The 21,842-nt window shown below is 39.2% G+C and overlaps 1 protein-coding gene across 1 annotated transcript; it reads left to right on the top strand.

Moving 5' to 3' along the window:
* LOC126969312 (dnaJ homolog subfamily C member 16) lies at window positions 1-20,199 on the top strand. Its single transcript, XM_050814677.1, has 13 exons — window positions 1-456; window positions 664-840; window positions 2,674-2,760; window positions 4,519-4,799; window positions 5,466-5,646; window positions 7,901-8,102; window positions 9,785-10,189; window positions 11,733-11,905; window positions 12,298-12,456; window positions 13,807-13,908; window positions 14,723-14,948; window positions 17,554-17,683; window positions 18,858-20,199. The coding sequence occupies exons 1-13, from the start codon at window positions 281-283 to the stop codon at window positions 18,956-18,958; spliced, it is 2,400 nt and encodes a 799-aa protein (XP_050670634.1). The 5' UTR covers window positions 1-280; the 3' UTR covers window positions 18,959-20,199.
* The last annotated feature ends 1,643 nt before the right edge of the window (window positions 20,200-21,842 follow it).

The following is a 21,842-nucleotide window of genomic DNA, read 5'->3' on the forward strand; positions in this document are numbered from 1 at the left end:
TATTATTATACTCTTTGATATAGTGTTCCGGAACGTAGCTCAGCCGTAGCGCGTAGCATTTTGCATGGGCTCTAGCTAACCTACTGAGAAATTTTCCCGTAGTCGCATTATTCAGATTTAGCCATCTCAATCTATTTTGGTACAAAAGAATGATAAGGATTTCTCAAAACTGATGACCCACTATATTTTTTTTTTACAAACCACTGCATTTTGTAATGGAGCGGACGAACTATCAATAAATTAGTCATAGTGCAGTTAAATAAGAAATAGAAACAATAATATGCAATGGCTATATCGTGTCTGGAAGGGGCGATGGCTGTGTGTCTTAGTGATGATAGTGTTGTGTCCTCTGATATTATCGCAAAAAATCGGTGACCCATATAAAATATTAGGAATACACCGCCGCGCCAGTCTTCCTGAAATTAGAAAAGCGTATAAACAACTTGCAAAGGAATGGTTAATAGAAAATATTCTAAATATATTTAAAAAACAAGTCTTTCACTAACTGTTAATTTCACTTCTATACATAAATAATCTTTATTTGATTGTGATACAATTATTATTATTATTGAAATGTAACCCTAATGTTTTGCTTGACAAACATTACATAGCTAAGGGCATAGAAATTTGTTTCAAACACTTTACGGGTTGTTGATGTTACAGGCATCCAGACAAAAATGAGGATCCAAATGCAGAAACTCATTTTGTAGAAATTAAACAGGCATATGAGTTGCTGTCTGATACAGAACGACGGCAGGCATATGATTTGTATGGCATAACTAATGAAGATGATCATATGTACAAACAGAGACATGACTACAGCCAATATGCAAGGTTCAGGTTAGAATTCTTTAAAATCAGTTATTTTTGTTGCAATCAGAAACTTGACATCTCTCATTGGCCAGAGTATGGCAATGATTCTAGGGTTCTTTTTTTCTGATTCAATGGTGTCCAATTTGTGCTACTTGTTTAATATGTGATATCAGCCACCCTACAGTATTCCTGATCTTGTTAATTCGTCATTCTTTTGTCTGCAGCATCATTGCCCAGCTAGTTATTGTGTAATTTTATCTATTGTAGTTATTCTGTTTGCATTTACAATGGATTGAACTGAGTTATGACATTCCAATAGAATGAGAAGTTGTTGCTTTGTAGTGCTTGAAGCACTGATGTTTTGTCTGACATTATTACCATTATTATTCCTACCTACTAAGCTAGAGGTCCTGGGTTCGAACTCTGGTAGGTGCAAGCATTTATATGATGAATATGGATGTTTGTTTCCAAGTCATGGATGTTTAAATGTATTTATGTATGTTTATATAAATTTATGTATGTTTAAGTAAGTATATTGTATTGAATATATCATTGTCTTGTAACCCATAACACAGGCTATATATGCTTAACTTGGGGCAAGATAGTTTGTGTAAAAAGTGTGTCAATATTATTATCTCTATGACTGCTAATTCCAATACATTATGCCTGGAAAATTGTATTTAAACTGTCTAGATAGGTGGAAATTTAACAACCCGAAATTTGGGATGTAAATTTCTAATGCCATGAAATACCAAGGGGTTGGCATTAGAAATTTTCATTCAAAACAGAATTTGAGAAGATACCTGCTCAGTACTATATAACATGGCTTAGGATCTGTCTCTATTCTGACTTCATTGATACCAGAGTTATTGTTTGCTTCTGCAGTAAGTTAAACATTCTATCTTCAATCAAATTTTTGATAACACAGTGTCCTATTCAAACTTTACTTTTTTTAATGTTTAGATAGCTTTAAGAATAACTGAGAAGGGCATTGGGCAAAGGGGTGACACTATTTGATACTAGAACTGTAGCTTTACTTATCTTTTTTTATTTATAACTCATTTTTCCTTTAATCGTTGATTAAGGGAAGAAAAGATGTAGTCTGCCTGAAAAAGCCTGAGTATGAGAGAATCTCATATTCTGTTGTAGTCCATAATTTATTTATTGTATAATTTAGTGTATTTTAGTTTTCAACACTCTTTTCTGAATCTTGCACTCCTGTTTGCACATTACCTAGTGTTCCAAGTATTATCTTTAAGAAAAGTTTGAAACCTCTTCAAGTCCACATAAGGTGTATTACTATACATGTACATTGTCATTGTCTGTCCTTACTTATGGCTGCCAAACCTGGGTATGTAGTAAGGCAACCAATGAACTAATAATATGCTAAACCTTAATTGAAAGATGTGTGATGGGGAAAGATTTGACTGACAGAATAAGACTAAATGAGTGAATTTGAATGACTATAAAGAAACAGACTAAAACAGTGTAGAGGAGTAGAAAAATACTTTAAAAGTTTGGATCCCTTGAGTAAGAGCCTCCTCTGTCTTTTTACATTTTTTCTATTCCTGGCTGTGGTCATCTAGTTGCCGCCGGCTACTAAAACAAGATGTCTAGTTTGTGTAGTATTTTGTTTTTTTTCTATTGAGAAACATGCCCCACAATGCTTCATACATCCAGACAGATGTTATGTTATTTTCTGCTATTACGTTGTTTACTTTAAAAAAAAGTATTTAATATTAGTATTTAAGTTTTAACGGCAGCATAAGCCAATGGACCTCTAAGGAAGATACATTCAGGAGCTTGTCCCACTTTCAGAATCATTATTAATTTCTTAACAATCAAGTTTTTTTGTTACAGCAATGATCCATATGATTTCTTCAGTGCACATTTCCGTACTCAAGATCAAGATATTACATTCCTTCACAAATTGTCTGTTACAACCAGGTGCGTAAATAATTTAATTTATTTGCTTCAAAAGTAGAATTTTCCTTGTGGTTTTTTAACGACCAAGGTTATTGATGACGGCATGCAGTAAGCTCGCACATCATTGGCATCAGATAGGGCTCTAGCCCCTGCAGGCGCTGCCAACAAACCATTATTTATATACATCACTCTTATTCAATTCCCTACCATTACTACTATTTTGATTTGATTGATGATGGCCAATTGACGCACTGACCTACTCTCATACTCAATGAACCGAATCTGTACACTGTCGACATCATCATTTACATGACTATGCCGGCTGTGGCCATATGATGCGCTAGTTAAGTTATTTTTATGATAATAAGGGACTACATGAGCAGGACGTTCAGCTGATGTTAATATAACAACATAACAACGCATTGCTGCTCAGGATTCTTGAAAAAACCGCAAAATTCTGAGCGGCACTACAATTGCGCTCGTCACCTATAGACATATGCCCAGTAATTTACCTAGCTATGGCGCCCTTCAGACCGAAACACAATAATGCTTACACATTACTGCTTCACGGCAGAAATAGTCGCCGTTGTGGTAGCCATATCCTACCTGGCATCCCATGCAAAAGAGGCTCCCGCTGGTATGTAAAAACAACAGATATCAGTTAACAGTGTTTTAAGAAAAGTACGATTGTTAAATATATTTTACAAAGATTTATACTAACATTTATATTATCTACATTAAACATCTATTAAAAAAGAAAAAACATCTTAAACAACATTTATTGAATGAGTCGTTATTTTGCGGAAATCCATAACTATCCAAATGTTGTGAGTTTCCTTGAGTGTAAATTCCGTTAAGATTTGTCTTTAATCAATTCGACACGTGTTTCGGGTCTACACGAGGCATCCTCGGGAGACGTTGACTCGCCAAATTCTGGCATGAGACTGAATTGAATGAGTTTTTTTAAATCTAAATCCTTAAAGGGATCGCTATTGCTTGGTATTACTTATGTCAGATTCCAGCCATCTCAGCAGACTGCCACGAATTTCTACTTGAGATAGCTTTGTAATTAAGGTTGAATAACTTATCGAATCCTTCAGAAAAGTCGTTTGGAAAAGTTTATTTTGCATTTTATTTTATTCCATAAATGGAATGCTAAAGCATGCACTTTCGATATCTTACTGGTAAGTTGAATAAGAGCAAGCGAGAACCAAGGTGGATTGTTATTACAAGAATATTTATGCGTAACTTATCAATCAAGATATGTGACACAGGATAGAAGTAGGAATCTACTTGTTGCTTGCAACAAACCTTTACATATCATCTCAAAATAACTTGCATTATTTATAAGTCTGAGACGCTCCACTCCATCTCTAAAAAGCGTGGGGTGCTTTTTAAGATATTATTAAAATAATAATTCTTCTACACCCCACGCTTTTTTTACAATAAAATATATTTTTTATACACTATTTTCAATTTAATGCTATAATGGAATAATTCTATCAAATTAGTGTATTGTCATCGGTCCTCGATAAATCAACAAAGTTTGAATAAAATCTGGCCGTTTAAAGTGGGTCAAGATCGCGTGTAAAGGAGTCAGTTACAAACATACAAGTGAAGCTTAAGTGTAATAATAATAATTTCCAAAGATTCATGGTGGGCATCTTCGACCTACTGGTGAAGCTATAACGTCACTGAGAACTAATTCAAGCATATGTTTAGTCATATTGAAACAACAAGTGCTTTGCAATGATCCTGATAAGTATTATTATGTTACAGACACTTCGAGAAGCATATAGTGGAGCAAAGCGTGCATACGCCTGCACTGGTGCTGTTTTACTCGGACTGGTGCTTTGAGTGCGTGCGAGTTGCGGGCGCATGGCGGAAATTAGCCGCAGCGCTAAGGCCACTTGGCGTGACTACCGCAACCGTACACGCGGCGCATGAGCCCGGCCTAGCGCGGCGACTCGCGGTGCCAGCCTTGCCCGCGCTGCTCTACGTCATCGACAGGCAAACCTACATCTATAAGGATAGCCTCTCCTCTCTGCCCAATATACTCGGTACGTATGGTGACCCGGCCTGGCACCTTACACTGCTTACAACGCAGGTGGTGGCCGGTAAACTTCATCCCCGCTTGCTGGATTTTGGCCATGTTCGCCGACAGACGCCACTTTTTGAGCTCGTCTGGCAGTTGTATAAGTTGGCGAGGCATCTTTGACACGAGGCGGAGAACGCTTTGCACGACTTGGCGTATGTCAATGCCGCATCATCAGCATAGAGACTTTTTTAAAATACCCAGTATCTATCAATTTAATAAATTCAGGTATTCAACACCGTGTATATGATTCGGTAAAACAAACCTACATCAAAAGTACGAATAAAAATACAGATATAATTCATCAAATTTACGAGTACAAGAAATTTTAGAACCAATACTACAGAACACTAATATTCCACTATTATCAATCACTTACAGCTTCATCATTTTACAAATTACTTTAATTACAGTCTATATGAAGCGATGCAACAAAAATACTCCACCGTCATGACTTACACGAGTAAGCTAAATAAATTTTAATACCACTTGAGGTCTAGCAATTGTAAGAAAATATTTAAAAAAAAAAAGTTTTTATCATTTTGGTTTTATTAAACAATTTGACTCAGTTGTACCAAACAGTTGATATCTTCATGTGTGTTTATTACAAATGCAGCTAAAATACTTGCAGAGTACATGAGATGGAAGTTTCCGTACCGAATGATCTACAGCCTGTCCGACAGCAACCAGGAGCTGTTCCTCAACGACTTCGAGGACAACAAGGTGAAGGCGCTCGTGTTCGAGGAGCGGCAGACCATCCGGCTGCGGTACCTCATCACGGCGTTCCGGTACAGGGAATGGCTCTCGTTCGCGTAAGTCTTGACTGTAGTCTGGCAGGCATTTCATAGCATTATAATACCATTCAGCGTGAATGCACCTTTGATTTCGTAATAGAATGGACACTAAATACCCCGTCACAGTGAAGAAACTAGCGATTATAATTGTATCTGTGCTTCTTTATCGCTTCACTTTGGTAGGCGTTGCCAAACTGTCGACTGACGCTTTGTTTAGAGATCTTATTAATAAATCCTGGATTCGTCACGTGTCACAATGTCGTAAACGCGCCGAGACAAGCCTGCTTCAAATTCATTGATCAGTGAAGTTCACGCATTCCAGCGCGAAACTATCCTTCTCACGCGAAGGTGCTCGTGTAGAATCTTGTGAACGCTTCCCGATCCAATCTGCAATATATGCCGATTTTTTTTATGGAAAAGGAGGAGAAATGAGCGTACGCGTCACCTGGTGTTAAGTGATCACCGCCGCCCACATTCTCTTGCAACACCAGAGGAATCACAGAAGCGTTGTCGGCCTTTAAGGAAGGTGTACGCGCTTTTTTTGAAGGCACCCATGTCGTATCGTCCCGGAAACACCGCACAAGGAAGTTCATTCCACAGCTTTGTAGTTCTGTAGAAGAAAGCTCCTTGAAAACCGCACTGTGGAGGACCGCCACGCCCAGCTTCTTCGAAGTTAATTTGGCTTTGCCCAGATGGCCACGGAATTGGCAATCGCTAGAGATTTCGAGACCCAGCATTCCGATACTAGGAATTTCTTTGTATGTAATTCATTTGTTTTCTTGAATTAAATAATTCACTGCTAGCACATTTGCCTCGGTAACAGCCGTCGTAGGACGACCGTTTATTTCTTCATCACCAACGTTGGACGACCGCGCTTAAATAGTTATGTTATACACCATTGGAAGTCGATCAACTGACTCGTCTGGTTTAAGGCCACATTTGAAATCATAAAAAAAATAATTCAATTGCTTAGTTGCTCAAAAAATATGGAGAGATATTATTTGAAGTTCGAACGATGGTGTTTTCACTCGTAAATAAACACATATTTTTAAATAATTACACTTAGCCATGGCTTAAAAACTTATTTTTTCAAAACCTGAGTGGGCTGGTAAAGATATTCCGATTAAGATCGTTAAGTTTGATTAGTAGAGATTGAGTAGTGATGAAGTTTATTCACTGATGGCGTTATTGGGTGGAAAATGCTGCTTCCCTCCATAGAGAGGGAAAAACTCATACAAATTACTTCCCACCTAAGGGCAGGAATGAACTTTAAAAATAGAATTGCTGTGAAGAGTTTTATGTAAAAAAAGAACTAATTAAAAAAATGCTGCGGCCATGTGGCTTTCCAAACAGCCCGTGTGAACTTAGCACAAACTTCTTTGAGCGGAATAAACCGCAACAATTACGCGGTCCATATTTGAAATTTAAAAAGTCGACATAAATTGGCGGGATACTAATCTGTGCTTAGATAAACAACTAGTTTTATTTTCCTCATATTCGAAATGAAAAGTAGAGTGTTTAACTCGGGTAAAAGTATCAATTCCTACTAGGATTATAGCCGACCTCGCTGCGCTCGGGCGTCTAAATACCTCGGGAATTGATTCTTTCGACCCTCGGTTAACAATCTACTATTCTCCACTCGATATAATAATGTCGTTTACTTTTTCATTTCACTTGACATATTATATGAGAAATTTTTTGATACCTACACATTCTTATGCCATAGTTTATTTTAGATTGATTGGGCCGTTATGCGTTTTTGTATGTCTTCGTACTCCAACCAGCCCAGAAGTCTAGCAGTCTTTTTAAGTTTCTGCCGGCATCCGGAAGCGATGCTGGTGATTGGAGTATCTGTGCCCGTTGTTCGGCCACACTACTGCACTCCATAACCACGTGTTCTGGTGTTTGCTCTGCCTCCATGCATCCTCTGCACAAAAATCTGTTTGTTACACCCATGATAGACAGATACTTGTTCAAGGGACAGTGACCGGTGACTACATCTACAATTGTAGGTATATTGTCCCTATGTGGTCTCATCAGTTTGCGGGCATTTTTATGCCATATGAAAAAGTGAATGATTATTTTAAAAAGTATAATTAAGGATACAAATTTGTATTTTTGTATATTAGAATAGTTTATCACGATTCAGTGTGGTCCTCGAGATTTTTTTTTTAATTGCATAAAGATATTCTGATTCTAATCACTGGTATTTTAGTTAGTCCTATATGTTATCGTTGTACACTAGGATTCCAATTATTGTCGTGGTCTGCAGGTTTGTGGATTTAACGTCGCGTGACACCCAGAAGTTGGCCGAGCGCTTTAAGGTGCAACGCAACACCGACACCATGATACTCCTGAAGGAGGACTCCACCGAACCCGCGGCCACCGTGAGCACGGCGGACATCCCCACGCAGACTCTCCACGACCTCATCGAGGCCAACCAGCTGCTCACCCTGCCGCGACTCTCTTCTCAGGTGAGAGTACCGGCCGCGGCCTTCGCGAGAGTGACCCGAGGCAACGGTGTGCGATTATGAATAATTGCTATAATTTATTTATTTACTAGCTGACCCGGCAAACGTTGATTTGCCATATAAATTGTATCCTGATCTTTTCCTTGCTAGTTGATAAGAGATGGCGCTAGTTGCGTTCATTAGTAACAATCACACTTCTTTTATATTTTGTATAATTCACACTATAGTTTTATAAATTATAGCTTATTTGTTATTATGGTGTGTAAGCTATATTATTGTAAAGTTTCATCAAAATCTATTCAGTAGATTTTGCGTTAAAGAAGTTCAAACATACATCCAGACATACAAACTTTCACATTTATAATATTAGTAGGATTAATAAAGGCTTACGAACTAGATATACAATTAATATTATGACTACTTATAATGTAAAATTTGTTATATTTAATACTTATATATCTAAATTATAGGTATGCACAGCGTTGCCTTCATCTATCATTGTAAGTTAAGTAATGCTACTACAATATGTATGTTTACTTTTACTAAAACTATAAGTTTATACATCCAAATTATAATGGTTCAAAAGCGTATTTTTTTAAATTGCTAAATGTATGAAAAATTTATGTCTATACTATTATAACTATGGAATTTTACTGTTATATAATTTTTAAATAAGTTGGATAGGTGAATTTGAGCCATAACTGTTTCTGAAGAATCTTACATGTACTGGCAGATATGTACTAATACGACAAGGATAAGGTGGTACACATAATCCAATCTTAGATAGAAGTAATGGACAGTCTAATTGATTATTTAATAATTAATATATGAAAATAATTTGTGCTGCACTTCTTCGCATTGCTAAGGTTTTCATATTAAAGAATTTTAATTTGTCTTTCTAACTATATATCGAATTATTTTGTATTACTAATATTTATAGTCGATTATAAAATAAGTAATAATCTTATTTTCATAGTCGAATGACGTTACTAATTAGTATTACTAATCGTGTTTTGTTATAACTGGAGATAGAGAGACTCGAAGTTCAGAGTCGCTGACGGCTGTTTGACTTAAAGACAGTAACTGGATTTGTGATTTTTAGAAGATAATTGAAATGATTAAATATTACCTTTATGGTATTATAGTACTAATTATAATAATGAGAATTTGTACTTATTAATTTATTTAGTTGTGTTGGTTGTTGTTACTTAGGTTGGATTTAGATCCAAAACTCGACCGTTGACCTGACCAACCATTGTGTTTGCTTGATTTGACTCGCGGACAAAATTACCTACTTAATCATTAGCTACAAATTTTTATAATCGAGATATCTCGAGACATTTTTATAATAGAATAATTTCTTTAGTATATCTCGTATTATTAATGGAACCTTTAATAAAACAAAAAATATTATTTAACAATAGTAGTAACCCAATGGGTCACAAGGGGGCTGCAGAAAATCAGCGCTGTGTTGGTATTATACCAACGGAGCATGACACTGCTAATAATCACTATAATATTGTACATATAATTTTTTTAATTCTATTTTTTTATGTTATCAGTTCTTAATTACCTTTTTTAAACTCTGTAAGTCTTTTTTATTTGTATTATTCTGTGTGGTTTGTGTTTGTAATTAATAAAGTTTTCATTCATAATCGCCGCCCGCGTCTGTCGGTTGGTTGCAGAGCGTGCTGGAGCGCGTGTGCCCGCTAGAGTGGCGTGCGGCTCGGCGGCGGCTGTGTTGCGTGGTGGTGGCGCGGTCGGCGCATGCGCTAGGCGAGTTGCGGGCGCTAGCACGGCGGGCACCTCCCCGACTGCGCTACGCGTACGTGGCGCCGCACGGCCAGCCGCACTTCCTTGCGGCGCTGGCGGGTGCGGCCGACACGCCGCTGGAGCACCGCGTGGTGGTACTCTGGCGCCGCGAGCCCGGCCGCGTGCACTTCGAGTGGCTCAACGAGACGTGGCCGAGCTGCGGGCCCGGCGACCCGTCGCACGGCGAGCGACTCAACCGCACCACGCGAGCGCTGCACCGCCTGGTCACGCGCTTGCTGCACCCAGACGAGGTGCTAGCCTATGAGGCGCACGTGCAGGTACCGCTCGTTTGCCAAATTATCTATTTTTTTTATAAATACCACTGGACAGGCTGTTCCAAATGTTTGACAGCAAATTTTTTGTGCCTTTTTGAAGCGCCACCCGCGAGCGTCCGGAGAACTAATTTTGACGTATAATACAAATGGCTGCGAGAGAAGCGTACAGTAGTATGAAGTATTTTTTCATTTTGAATTGATTTCGTTCGTTATCCGTGGTATTTATACATATAGAATCGGCGTAATAAAGTAGACAATTTTTTTTGTAAATAGTTTCCCACCATCTATCGATGTTTGCTGAGGTTGTCATGACTAGTTTTAGTACCGAAGACTCTAACTACATGGCCAACAGCGCCAAAATAAAAATAATATCAAACAGACACAAAAGCACTTTGACAGCTGCCAGTCCAGTGGTATATAGTAGAGGTCAGTGGTCGTACCCACCTGTTGACTTTTTTACAACTCGGAAGTGAATGTTTCGTTAATTAAAAGCAGCTGTTAATGCTGTTTGAACCATAATTTGCTGAAATCCTATGAGAAATAATAATATATTATCGCAAGAAATTATTTCGTAAAATTACGTCATTTCGTAATTTTTTTTCTTCTGATTTTTGTATGGGAATGGAAATAAGTAATCAGCACAAATGCAAAAAGGACATATGCTGTTGTTACTTATATTTTATAAAGTCAAAATTTCTCGTAGTTTTTACTGAAACGATGGTCAAACTTCACTCTGACTTCGATTTTGAAGAAAATGTCATTGAATATCGAAGGATTACCATTAATTGTGACAAAAATCTTAGTTTCAATATTGAATAATGGAATAATGTTATCAAATTAGTGTATTGTCATCAGTCCTCGATAAATCTACAAAGTTCGAATGAAATCTGGCCGTTTAAAGTGGGTCAAAATCTCGTCTAAAGGAGTCAGTTACAAACATACAAGTGAAGCTAATATAAAGCGTATAAAAAGAATATACTGTGTTTTGGGGGCTGCTTCAAATGCTTATAGGAGACTGGCAGTCGTGGTCATTTGGGACTCGCGGATCGACTGTTTAGCCGATGGTCTGCGCACATCAATATATTGCAACACAAATTGAGCGCTTGATCGATAGTTCTCGAACTTTTAAATCAAAAGCAAATCGATTAAGCTTTTTGACTTATTGCTCGTAACTAATTCTAGTAGGCTTCATAAGATACATAATAGCTTTAAGGGTAAATGTATACACTTTTATAATAAAGTCCCAGCCACTGTTCAGGCATTATCTATAAATAAATTTAAATGTTTTATTAAAAATGGCTCTGTCGTAAATCCTACTTCTCCACAGCTGAATATCTAAGTCGGAGTTCGGACAGCCTGGAACTAGATTATGATTGTTTTACAGCGATAGAAATGACTGTATAATATTGTATATTTTTTTTGAAATGAGCATAAAAAAAAGAATACTGGGAGAGCTTCTTGCACTGCTTCTTCTCTCTCAGAGAGCCACTTTGAGAAAAAATAAATGCCTTTTATGCCTTTATAATAATATCTTGAGTGGCCACAGGAGCTGGTGGACGAGGCAGCGGCGAGTGCGGCGTGGCGTGCCTTCCTCAAGGTGTGCGAGTGGGGGGAGCGTGGACTTCTGGCACTGAGAACAACTCACGCCCTGTCCGCAGCCTCCGTGCTGGCTACCGGGGCTCTGGTACTGGCCGTCGGATACCTGATGGCCTACCTCATGTGAGTTTAGCATATCACTGGTTGTAGTGCAGCCGTTATTGGAGGGAGGCTCTGGGAGGCTTTTTGCACAGGAAGCCGGCTAGATTATGGGTACCACAACAGCGTCTATTTCTGGCAGGAAGCAGAATGTGTAAACACTACTGTGTTTCGGTCTGAAGGTCGCTAGTGAAGTTACTAGGCAAATGAGACTTAACATCTTATGTCTCAAGGTTACGAGCGCAATTGTAGTGGCTTAATTACTATCAGCTGAACTTCCCGCTCCTCTCGTCCCTTATTTTCATTAAAAAAGGCATTCATATAGAATATAATACTTCGAATTATTTTTCTATAATATTAGGTATTGGTAATTTTACTGAATAATAAAATTATGTTTGTCCACTCGAACCTCATAGACGGGTGGAGGAAGAGGCCGTGCAGCGCCAGAAGGAGGAGCGGCGTCGCGGCGCTGGAGGCCCCGCCCCCGCCGGCTCGGGCCCCGCCCCCTGCGGCCCCGCGCAGCCCGAGATGAGGCTGCACGAGCTGCGGGCCGAGAAGTACAACGGGCTGGTCAGGTACGGCTGCTCGTGAATGTAATAAAAAAAATACTTTAAAAAAAACGATTTCATTAATTAAATATTTAATTTAATACACCTCTTATGAAAATCTTTATCTTTAATATTAATAAAATACTATAATTTAAATGTGCTACCTATTGATAGATTTTAAGTCGGTGCCAAGCCAAAATGTAATAGTAGGTATTTTTAGTATAAGTTTATAATTGTAATATTATATATTATAATTATCAACCTGAATAAAAACTCCTAAAAACGCCGTACACAAAAAACAATTATATCATCAAAGTAAACAAAAATTATCATTAAAAATGTTCAAAATATGAATGGCATGTCAAATATTGGCAAATGGCATCTATTCCACATCGAACTAAAGAAGAATTACGTAAATCAGATCATAAATCTCCGCGTAATCGGTGTACATACATAAAAAAACCGATCGAATTGAGGACCTCCTCCTTTTTGAAGTCGGTTAAAAATAGGATATGCAAGTCAAAAATTACCACTCATTTGGAAATGAATGCCTCAAATCGGAAGAGAACGGGCGCAAGTAACTCAGCAGTCTTCTTCATTTGTTTTAATGAAATTTCGAAAGAAGTTAATTTACAATTTAAATAGCACGATGGCGGTCGCTCCATTCCCAATCTGTTGTATCATAAAGAAAGTCATTTACGTTGTTATAACTTGTAGGCCGCCTTAAACCAACACACAATTGTTGGTAGGCTGTCATGTAAATAGACAGTCTATCGTGGAGAACGTAATGTAAAAGAAATGCGGATAATTTATGGCGAAAACTAATGAAAGAACCAATCCACCAACCTGTATTGAATCCAGGGTTTCCCTGAGGAGGAATACACCTAGATCAGTCTTGATTAGCAGTTCGTCGCAGCAAAGCGGATAATCTCAGTAAACCGAAACAGCCCACTTCTACAGTATATTCGGGAACAAGGCACTAGCTAGGTACCTCTCACAACCGATAAAGTCTTCAGAACACATGAAGCGGAGGCGTGGCAGACTAGACCCTTAAAAATACATATGGGTTCCATTCAATGTGGTTTGAGATGCAGACAGACAATTGACATCTTGTATAAACAAATTCGTAATAATTCTGATGAAACTTATTAAATTTAACTACAATTTGTGATTTATAAAACAAAAATAAACAAAACCTTACTTGTCTGGTACCTAAGTGCAAAAATACTTCAAATAAGTTCACTAGATAAAATATTTTTTCTAGTTCCAAGAGACTCAACTATCTGAGCAAAATGGTGTTGAATCAATGATTAATAATTATATCCAACAACTTGTTTATATTGTTGTGGAGATAATTTTAAAGTGACTCTACCACAGGCTGCAGAAGCCTGGCTGCCGCACCATCGTCCTGCTGCTGGACGGTCAGAGCCGGTCGCAGCTTCTCACCAGGTTCCACAGGATTGTGTGGCCCTACCGCAAGTGAGTCCACTCATTCAATAGTGTAAGGCAATCGCCGATCGCCATCGATACCTACATCAAACAATTTTTCATTTCATTCAAACGAATTTGTTGGTAAATTATGTAGGTCGTTACACACAGCACAGCTTTTTAAATTGTTATAAATTTAAATAAGGAAACCTCAACTAAGGGGCTGTTTCACAATGTCCAAGTAAATTTACAAATAGGCTACGTGTTACTTATCTATCGAGTAAAGACATCATTTGCGTTTCACAATGTATATATAGTGTTATTTAACTGGTAAGGGCCATTTAAATTATAGGATAGATCTAGTAGCAAATATCATAGTTATGCCGGGCACTGGCTGGCAGAATGACAAGTATTTGACAAAATTCTTATCATAATGGGCCCAATACCTAATTTGAGATTTACTCGAGCGTCGAACCCCACGTATCTCTGATAACAGAATAATATTAATGCGCCGGTTTGCATGGTGGGGTTTTCCATACGAAGGGGTAGAAAATAGAAAAAAAGTTATCAGTCATTGAGATGAGATATTAAGTGAAACATATTGTAGCCTCTATTCAAAAGACGATTTGGACGTGACTGGTCATTATCGCCGGAATACGTTGGATGAGGGCAGCGCAGGACCGATCGTCATGGAAATCTTTGGGGGAGGCCTTTGTCCAGCAGTGGACGTCTTCCGGCTGATGAAGATGAAATAAAAATAATATGTAATACTTATAAAAGGAGATATTGCTTTAATATAACATATTAGAGATATCTAATAATAAACGATACAGTGTGTTAGTGTGATGATGACGGCGTGTTACAGGAATAAGACGTTGGTGTTTGCGTTCCTGTGTGTGGACCGGCACGTGCAATGGTTCAGCCGCGTGCTGTCGCAGTCTCTGGGCACGGCGGGAGGGGGCGGCGCGACGGGGGCGCCGCTGCGGGTCAACGCCCGCAACTGTGTGGGCACGGTGCTGGCTCTCAACCCGCACCGCAAGTACTTCTGTATCTACCACCCCAAGCACCCCGAGGGAGCACAGCCGCACAAGGTGAGCGCACACACACACACACACACACCACACTCTGTATGTGACATGTGCCGTCCCACCAGCAGTAGCGTAGTACCACTAGCTGTGTGTGTCGTCAAGGAAGCTGGACAGCGTCGCGATCATATGATGCTATAGCCTCTACTACTCTTTAACTTAAACTTTACGTAAGGGAGACAGTTTTATATGTTCGACGATTAGGCCCACATCGAAATGTGGTGTATAGTATTGAAACATATATTGATTTATTAATTATAATCTCTAGATTACAACGGTTAAAATTTAGAAATGTTCTAACCGGAGTACTGAGAAATATGACAAAAATGTGAACGTCAAAATAACCTAAAAACATATAGAAATGTTAATAATAAGCTATTAGGTAATATCTTGTGAAAACAGTAACGGAAATAATTAAGTAGGGGTAGTACTATCTGATATCAAAATAAACTAGAGCCTGTAGGAAGATTAAGCATACAGCTGATTAAAGATGGTTTACAATGATACACAGAACAAAACTCTTCATCATACAAGTATATTAATAGACTCTGGCGTGTGTACACCCCAATACTTCAGTTTAATAGTCAGGGCACTAATAACCACCAAACGAGAAAGCTTACCAAAAATATTAAACAATTATCATTATAATTTCAAAGTCGTGTCTTAATAAAATAAGTATTTCATATAAATACTATTGAGGTAAGGTTTTATACACTGTTTATAGGAATATGATAGGAAGAAAAAACACATTGTTCATATAGTATAAATATTTATTCATAATATAAATCATCTATTTAGATCTGATCCAGAAACGATGCAGGTGGCTCATTCTCATCTTGATGCCCTGACCTAAATACCACACAACAGAAATTTGATATGCACAGCAACGAACAGAATATCTACCAACCAAACTATTGCAACAGTATCCGGCAAGAGCAGCTCTAGTATTAGAAATCGATGGGTCAACCAGTAAATAAGTTTTTCTACTTGTGTGCCTTGATTGTATCCTACCCCGTAGAAGATATTTATTTTGACCAAAGTCATGGATAGGTTACCGGAATTTTTCAATTTTGTATTCTCCGGAGGCCCAATTCAAACATCCATGTATCTCGGACACTAATTAATTTTTTCGCACATTACGATCAAATCGTAATGCACAATTTACGCAACGACTGCCTGCAGTATAATATGCTGTAGACGCGATACTAAAATCTATGATATAAACCAAATAATGCAAAATAATAATGTCCTGTGCTTCTCCGGGGCGTACAGAGAATAGGGTTGTCCCAGACCCATGAGTGTCGTAAGATGCGACTACGTGCTTTTGGAAAGTCTTATGACGTCAGCACAATCGGGCTAGACTCGTCCGGGTTACTTACCACACTCGCACAGAATACCGGCGTGACGTAGGAGCCTAGTGCCGCTATGTTTCGCATAGGTTAGTGTCGAGGACCGGAGGTCCTACAAAAGATATTACCCCAGGAGGGTGCCGGCTCTGCCAAAGCCAGAGAATTCTCGTATTCTGGGGAGGGCACAGTACTGCGCAAAGCCTCGCCTAGTATCGGAATACTGGGTCTCGAAATCTCGAGCGTTTGCCAATTCCGTGGGCATCTGGAGGGCAAAGCCAAATTGGCTTCGAAGAAGCTGGGCGTCATTAATAGAGCACGGCAATACTTCAAGCCGGCCCACATTCTAGCGCTGTACAAAGCGCAGGTCCGGCCACACATGGAGTATTGCTGTCATCTCTGGTCTGGCGCACCCCAGTATCTGCTCGATCCATTTGACCGCGTGCAACGCAGAGCAGCTCGAATTTTCGGGGACCCAGTGCTCTGTGAACGGCTGGATCACTTGGTGTTGCGTAGAGCCGTCGCTTCATTGTGTGTCCACTACCGCATTTATGATGGGGAGTGTTCCGAAGAGCTGTTTCTCCTGATTCCTGCCGCCGAATTCCACCTTCGCACGACACACCATAAGTTAGGATAACATCCCCACCATTTGGATGTGTGGCGGTCCTCCACAGTGCGGTTTTCAAGGAGCTATCTTACACGTACTACAAAGCTGTGGAATGAGTTTCCTTGTGCGGTGTTTCCGGGACGATACGACATGGGTACCTTTAAAAAGAGCACGTACACATTCCTTAAAGGCCGGCAACGCTCTTGTGATTCCTCTGGTGTTGCAAGAGAATGTGGGCGGCGATGATCACAACACCAGGTGACCCGTACGCTCGTTTGTCCTCCTATTCCATAAAAAAAAACTGACGCAACTCGAAAGAAACGAAGAATACAGAATTCTGTTTTGACAACATCAAAATCAAAATGACAGATGCACAGTTCACCCAGGCCCAAAAAAAATTGTCTCCTTTACACTCGTATTTTTACTTGTGAAGAATACCACTCTATTTGTTATTTTTTGTATTCTTTACAGTTTATTCTATATTACTTTTTATGAAATATTTTGTATTTTGTTATACGAGTTATGTACTGGGCGTCGGAACTTATTGTATTTAATAAGCACTTTTGATTCACAATATTTAATGTTACTCACATGATAAATGGTACAATTTTTAACTAAAGAAAGTTACGTTGGTAGGTAATAGTATACATTATTGCAGCGCACGAGCCGCATGCGACGGTCGCTGGGTGCAGCCCGCGACCCCGAGGTGGGCGCCTTCATCGGGTTCACGTCGGAGGCCGACTCCTCCTCCGAGGACGAGCGACGGCCCTCCGAGCCCCTACTGCTGGGTGCGTCGCATTCTGTATTCCTGTAATAATATCTCATTTTTTTATGAAAATAAGGGACGAGATATGCAGGACGTTCAGCTGATGGTAATTGATACGCCCTACCCATTACAATGTAGTGCCGCTCAGGGTTCTTGAAAAAACCCAAAAATTCTGAGCGGCACTACAATTGCGCTCGTCACCTTGAGACATAAGAATTTAAGTCTCATTTGCCCAGTAATTTTACTAGCTACGGCGCCCTTCAGACCGAAACACAGCAATATTTACACATTACTGCTTCACGGCAGAAATAGGCGCCGTTGTGGTGCCCATAATCTAGCCGGCTTCCTATGCAAAGGAGCCTCCCACTGGACTGTAATGTCGATATTATATGATTTAGATAATCAATAATTATGTGTCAAAACAATTTGTTATGTTTTTAAAGTGATTACTCACTTCTAGGATTAATACACAAATAAAATTTGGAAACGAAATTTTGTGAACGATGCGGGACTCGAACCCACGACCTCTCGCGTTCCGTGCGAATGCTCGTCTAACTGAGCTAACCGATCGAGTGTATCGTCATAAAATCTTGTAGTCTTTGTTCAACTCTCAGGTCATAAAATTTTCATTTCAAATTTTATTTTTGAATTATGTATCATGCATATAAATTACTGAGGTAGGAGCTTGTATAATAAAAAATTGTTTTAACTCCACTTCACTTCGAATCTACCATATCAGGAGATCCTCAAGAATGTCACATGTTTAACAAAGATATGGACTTGAAGTAGTGCTTGAAATAATCCTTAAGGCGATCTCATTTGAGTCGTTTACCAGTGGGAGGCTCCTTTGCACCGGATGCCGGCTAGATTATGGGTACCACAACGGCGCCTATTTCTGCCGTGAAGCAGTAATGGATAAGCATTACTATGTTTCGGTCTGAAGGGCGCCGTAGCAAATGAGAATTGACATCTTACGTCGCAAGGTGACGAGCGCAATTGTAGTGCCGCTCAGAACTTTTGGTTTTTTCAATATTATTGAGCGGCACTGCATTGTAATGGGCAGGGCGTATCAATTGCCATCAGCTGAACGTCCTTCTCGTCTCGTCCCTTATTTTCATTAAAAAAGTCGAGGAGTTACTTGCCAGAATACTCAAGTGATGCTGTAAAGATTATCAATAATATGGTGTGTGTTGCAGAGAACCTGCTGGATGGATTGGAGAACTGGCTCGACCGGCTGTTCGAGGGCAGCACGCACCGGTACCATGTCAACTACTGGCCTGATATGGCGCCCAAGTGAGGCGCTGGAGTCACAACTTACGTCAAATTAAACGGCCGAGAGCCAAAGATTCATTCATGCATCTTAATTAGCTGTGTCACTGTCAGATGCGAGGCTGTACCCGGGTGTAGAGGCGGTACACCTACCTATATATTTAAATGTGACAGTCTCCCTCGGGACACACACGAGCAAATGCCAGAACTGCTCCAGTGTTATAACGAGATATCGAGAGTCGCGACCCGCCACAAGTCTCCAGTTTCTAGATAATTCGTTAATGTGTTTATGTTCTCAGGAAAATGTTGAGATGCAACTGTCGAAATGTTTATTTATTTTAAATTTTTCTCTTTGATTATTTAGGATCTAGGTTATAAATATAGCGCGAATAGCTTTCTAACTAGTAATCGAAAATAACTAAAGTAAACTAGTCGCGACGTATCTATGTCAGTTCATTGTTTTAGCTGGTACCACAGCCTCTCTTCTCCAAGCACTACAGGCCATTTTTGGCCCTCCTATTAATTACTTTGTTGTAGATAAAACTTGAACCCTGAAGCATAAAGGATAACTTATATTGTTTTTTTTTTTATGATAATAAGGGACGAGATGAGCAGGACGTTCAGCTGGTGGTAATTTTACGCCCTGCCCATTACAATGCAGTGCCGCTCAGGATTCTTGAAAAACTCAAAAATTCTGAGCGGCATCACAATTGCGCTCGTCACCTTGAGACATAAGATGTTAAGTCTCATTTGCCCAGTAATTTCACTAGCTACGGCGCCTTTCAGACCGAAACACAGTAATGCATACACATTACAGCTTCACGGCAGAAATAGGCGCCGTTGTAGTACCCATAATCTAGCCGGCATCCTGTAAAGGAGCCTCCGACTGGTACTATTGTGATATGGTCACTATAAATGTTGTTAGGTTAGTTAATTATGCAATAACTTAATACAGAAGGACCCTTAACTTGCCACTGAATAAAAAGGCATTTATTTTCTCTAAATTGAATTCTTTTTGAAGTCATTTCTAACACTACCACCGCTTAAGAAACAAGTGGTGCTCTCAGAGAGAAGAAGCAGCGCAAGAAACTGTCCCAGCATTGTTATTGCTATAATATAATCATAATCTAGTCCCAGATTCTCTGATCACTTATGTATAGCCTTAGAGTAGTAGGATTTACGACAGAGCCAATTTTTTAATAAAACATTTAAATTTATTTATTGATAACGCCCATTATTTAAAGATTAAATAAAATTGACAAAAATAAATTTACAAGTTATTTATCAAACTTAAATTAATAATTATTTAAGTTAATAATTATAAAGTTTTAAAATTTTCTCTATTAAAGTTACTTTTATGTTTGATTTAAGATTAAGTACAAATTTAAAACAGCGTATTTTAGGGTTAAGTATTTTTGAGGCTCTCTTGGTCGTAGGTGGGTTTCTCGTGTAGCCGCCACGCCGAGTAGGTGTACGGTCACTAGTGAATCTTGCGGTAGATAATCCTGGTCTGTCTTTCTTCACCAGGGGGAGAAAAAGGTTTATTTTAAACCAGCCGTAGTTCCTGTATATATCATTGATAGTATTAAAATGAGCTGAGTGAAGAAGTGCAACGTGTTAATTCACTTTTACAAGAACTTTAAATCGTAAAAAAGTACACAAATAATGCAGCGATCATAAGGCACAAATGCTCGAGTTGCGAACGTCTGATAGGTGACGAGAACCAGGCAGCGAGCGCGCGCACTTCACAAAATACACATCCAGTCCACACCACAGCGATAGCTGGTCCCACTATAGTTCCAATTCAAGTAAGAGTTGTAAGTTTACTATATGAACGCACGTTAAAAGTGGCTGGGACTTTATTATAAAAATGTATACTCTCAAAGCTATTATGTATCTTATGAAGCCTGTTATATTTAGTTACAAGCAATCCCTTATTTTTAGTGTTATAATAATGAAAATCACTATTAAGAGCGAAAAGGTGACGATTTTTGTGAACGTATATTAAATTTTCATAAATGTACTGACAATGAACAGTCATAATATATATTTCTTTAAATTTTTCTTTGAGAAACTGTCTATAACCAAGCTGATATATAACACGAACAGCTCTCTTTTGCAGAGCAAACACTATGTCATTGTCAGCAGTTTGACCACACAGCAAAATACTGTACGTCATGCTACTGTGTAAGTACACTAATCTATGGGGTAGCAACATCGTGTACTCTCTGTCGTGTCAAAAAAGCTAATGTAAAATGCCAATCCACACACACTATAATAACTTTAATTTTAAAAACATGAAGCATACTTTCTGGTAACAGGATTATTCTGCCACCACAAGTAGTGCCCGTTCACTCCCTCGCACTGTATGCATCGCAGATAACATTCTCTAGGTTGCACTCGGCAGCAGTAATCGGGTCTGTACGCAAGCGCAAGGCATCTTCAATATCAAAGAGCAGGTCTCGCTACTCGCAATCTTAACGATCTGGCGGGATGGACCAGCACAGCTTCTGTTGGTCCTCGAGGCTTGAGGTCCGTTGGTAGCAATGTAACCTGCTTGCTTGTCAGGCACTAGGGAGGCAGCCTATCTTCATCAGACTCAGTTTGTTAAGGTACTGACGGGCCAACGAGAGACGTCGGGGAACTGATGGGATCATCTGTTTCCCGGACGTCTCCTCAAACAGACTGGCTCCGCCGTGCATTTCAAATTTTTTGTTTGCGTGGTGGAGGCAATCAATGATCGGAGAGGTGCCAGGGACGTGACATGGAAAGGGAACAGATGGAACGTCTATCCCAAAATAATGGGGCTACATAAGGCTGAATTATTTTTAATATATTAATCCGTTGAATAATGCTGCTAGTCGTGAGCAGAACCCCACAGACAGCTCACATCACGAGCGATGTGGGAGGCG

The sequence above is a fragment of the Leptidea sinapis genome, chromosome 1 (genome assembly GCF_905404315.1).
Source record: "Leptidea sinapis chromosome 1, ilLepSina1.1, whole genome shotgun sequence".
NCBI classification, from domain to species: Eukaryota; Metazoa; Arthropoda; class Insecta; order Lepidoptera; family Pieridae; genus Leptidea; species Leptidea sinapis.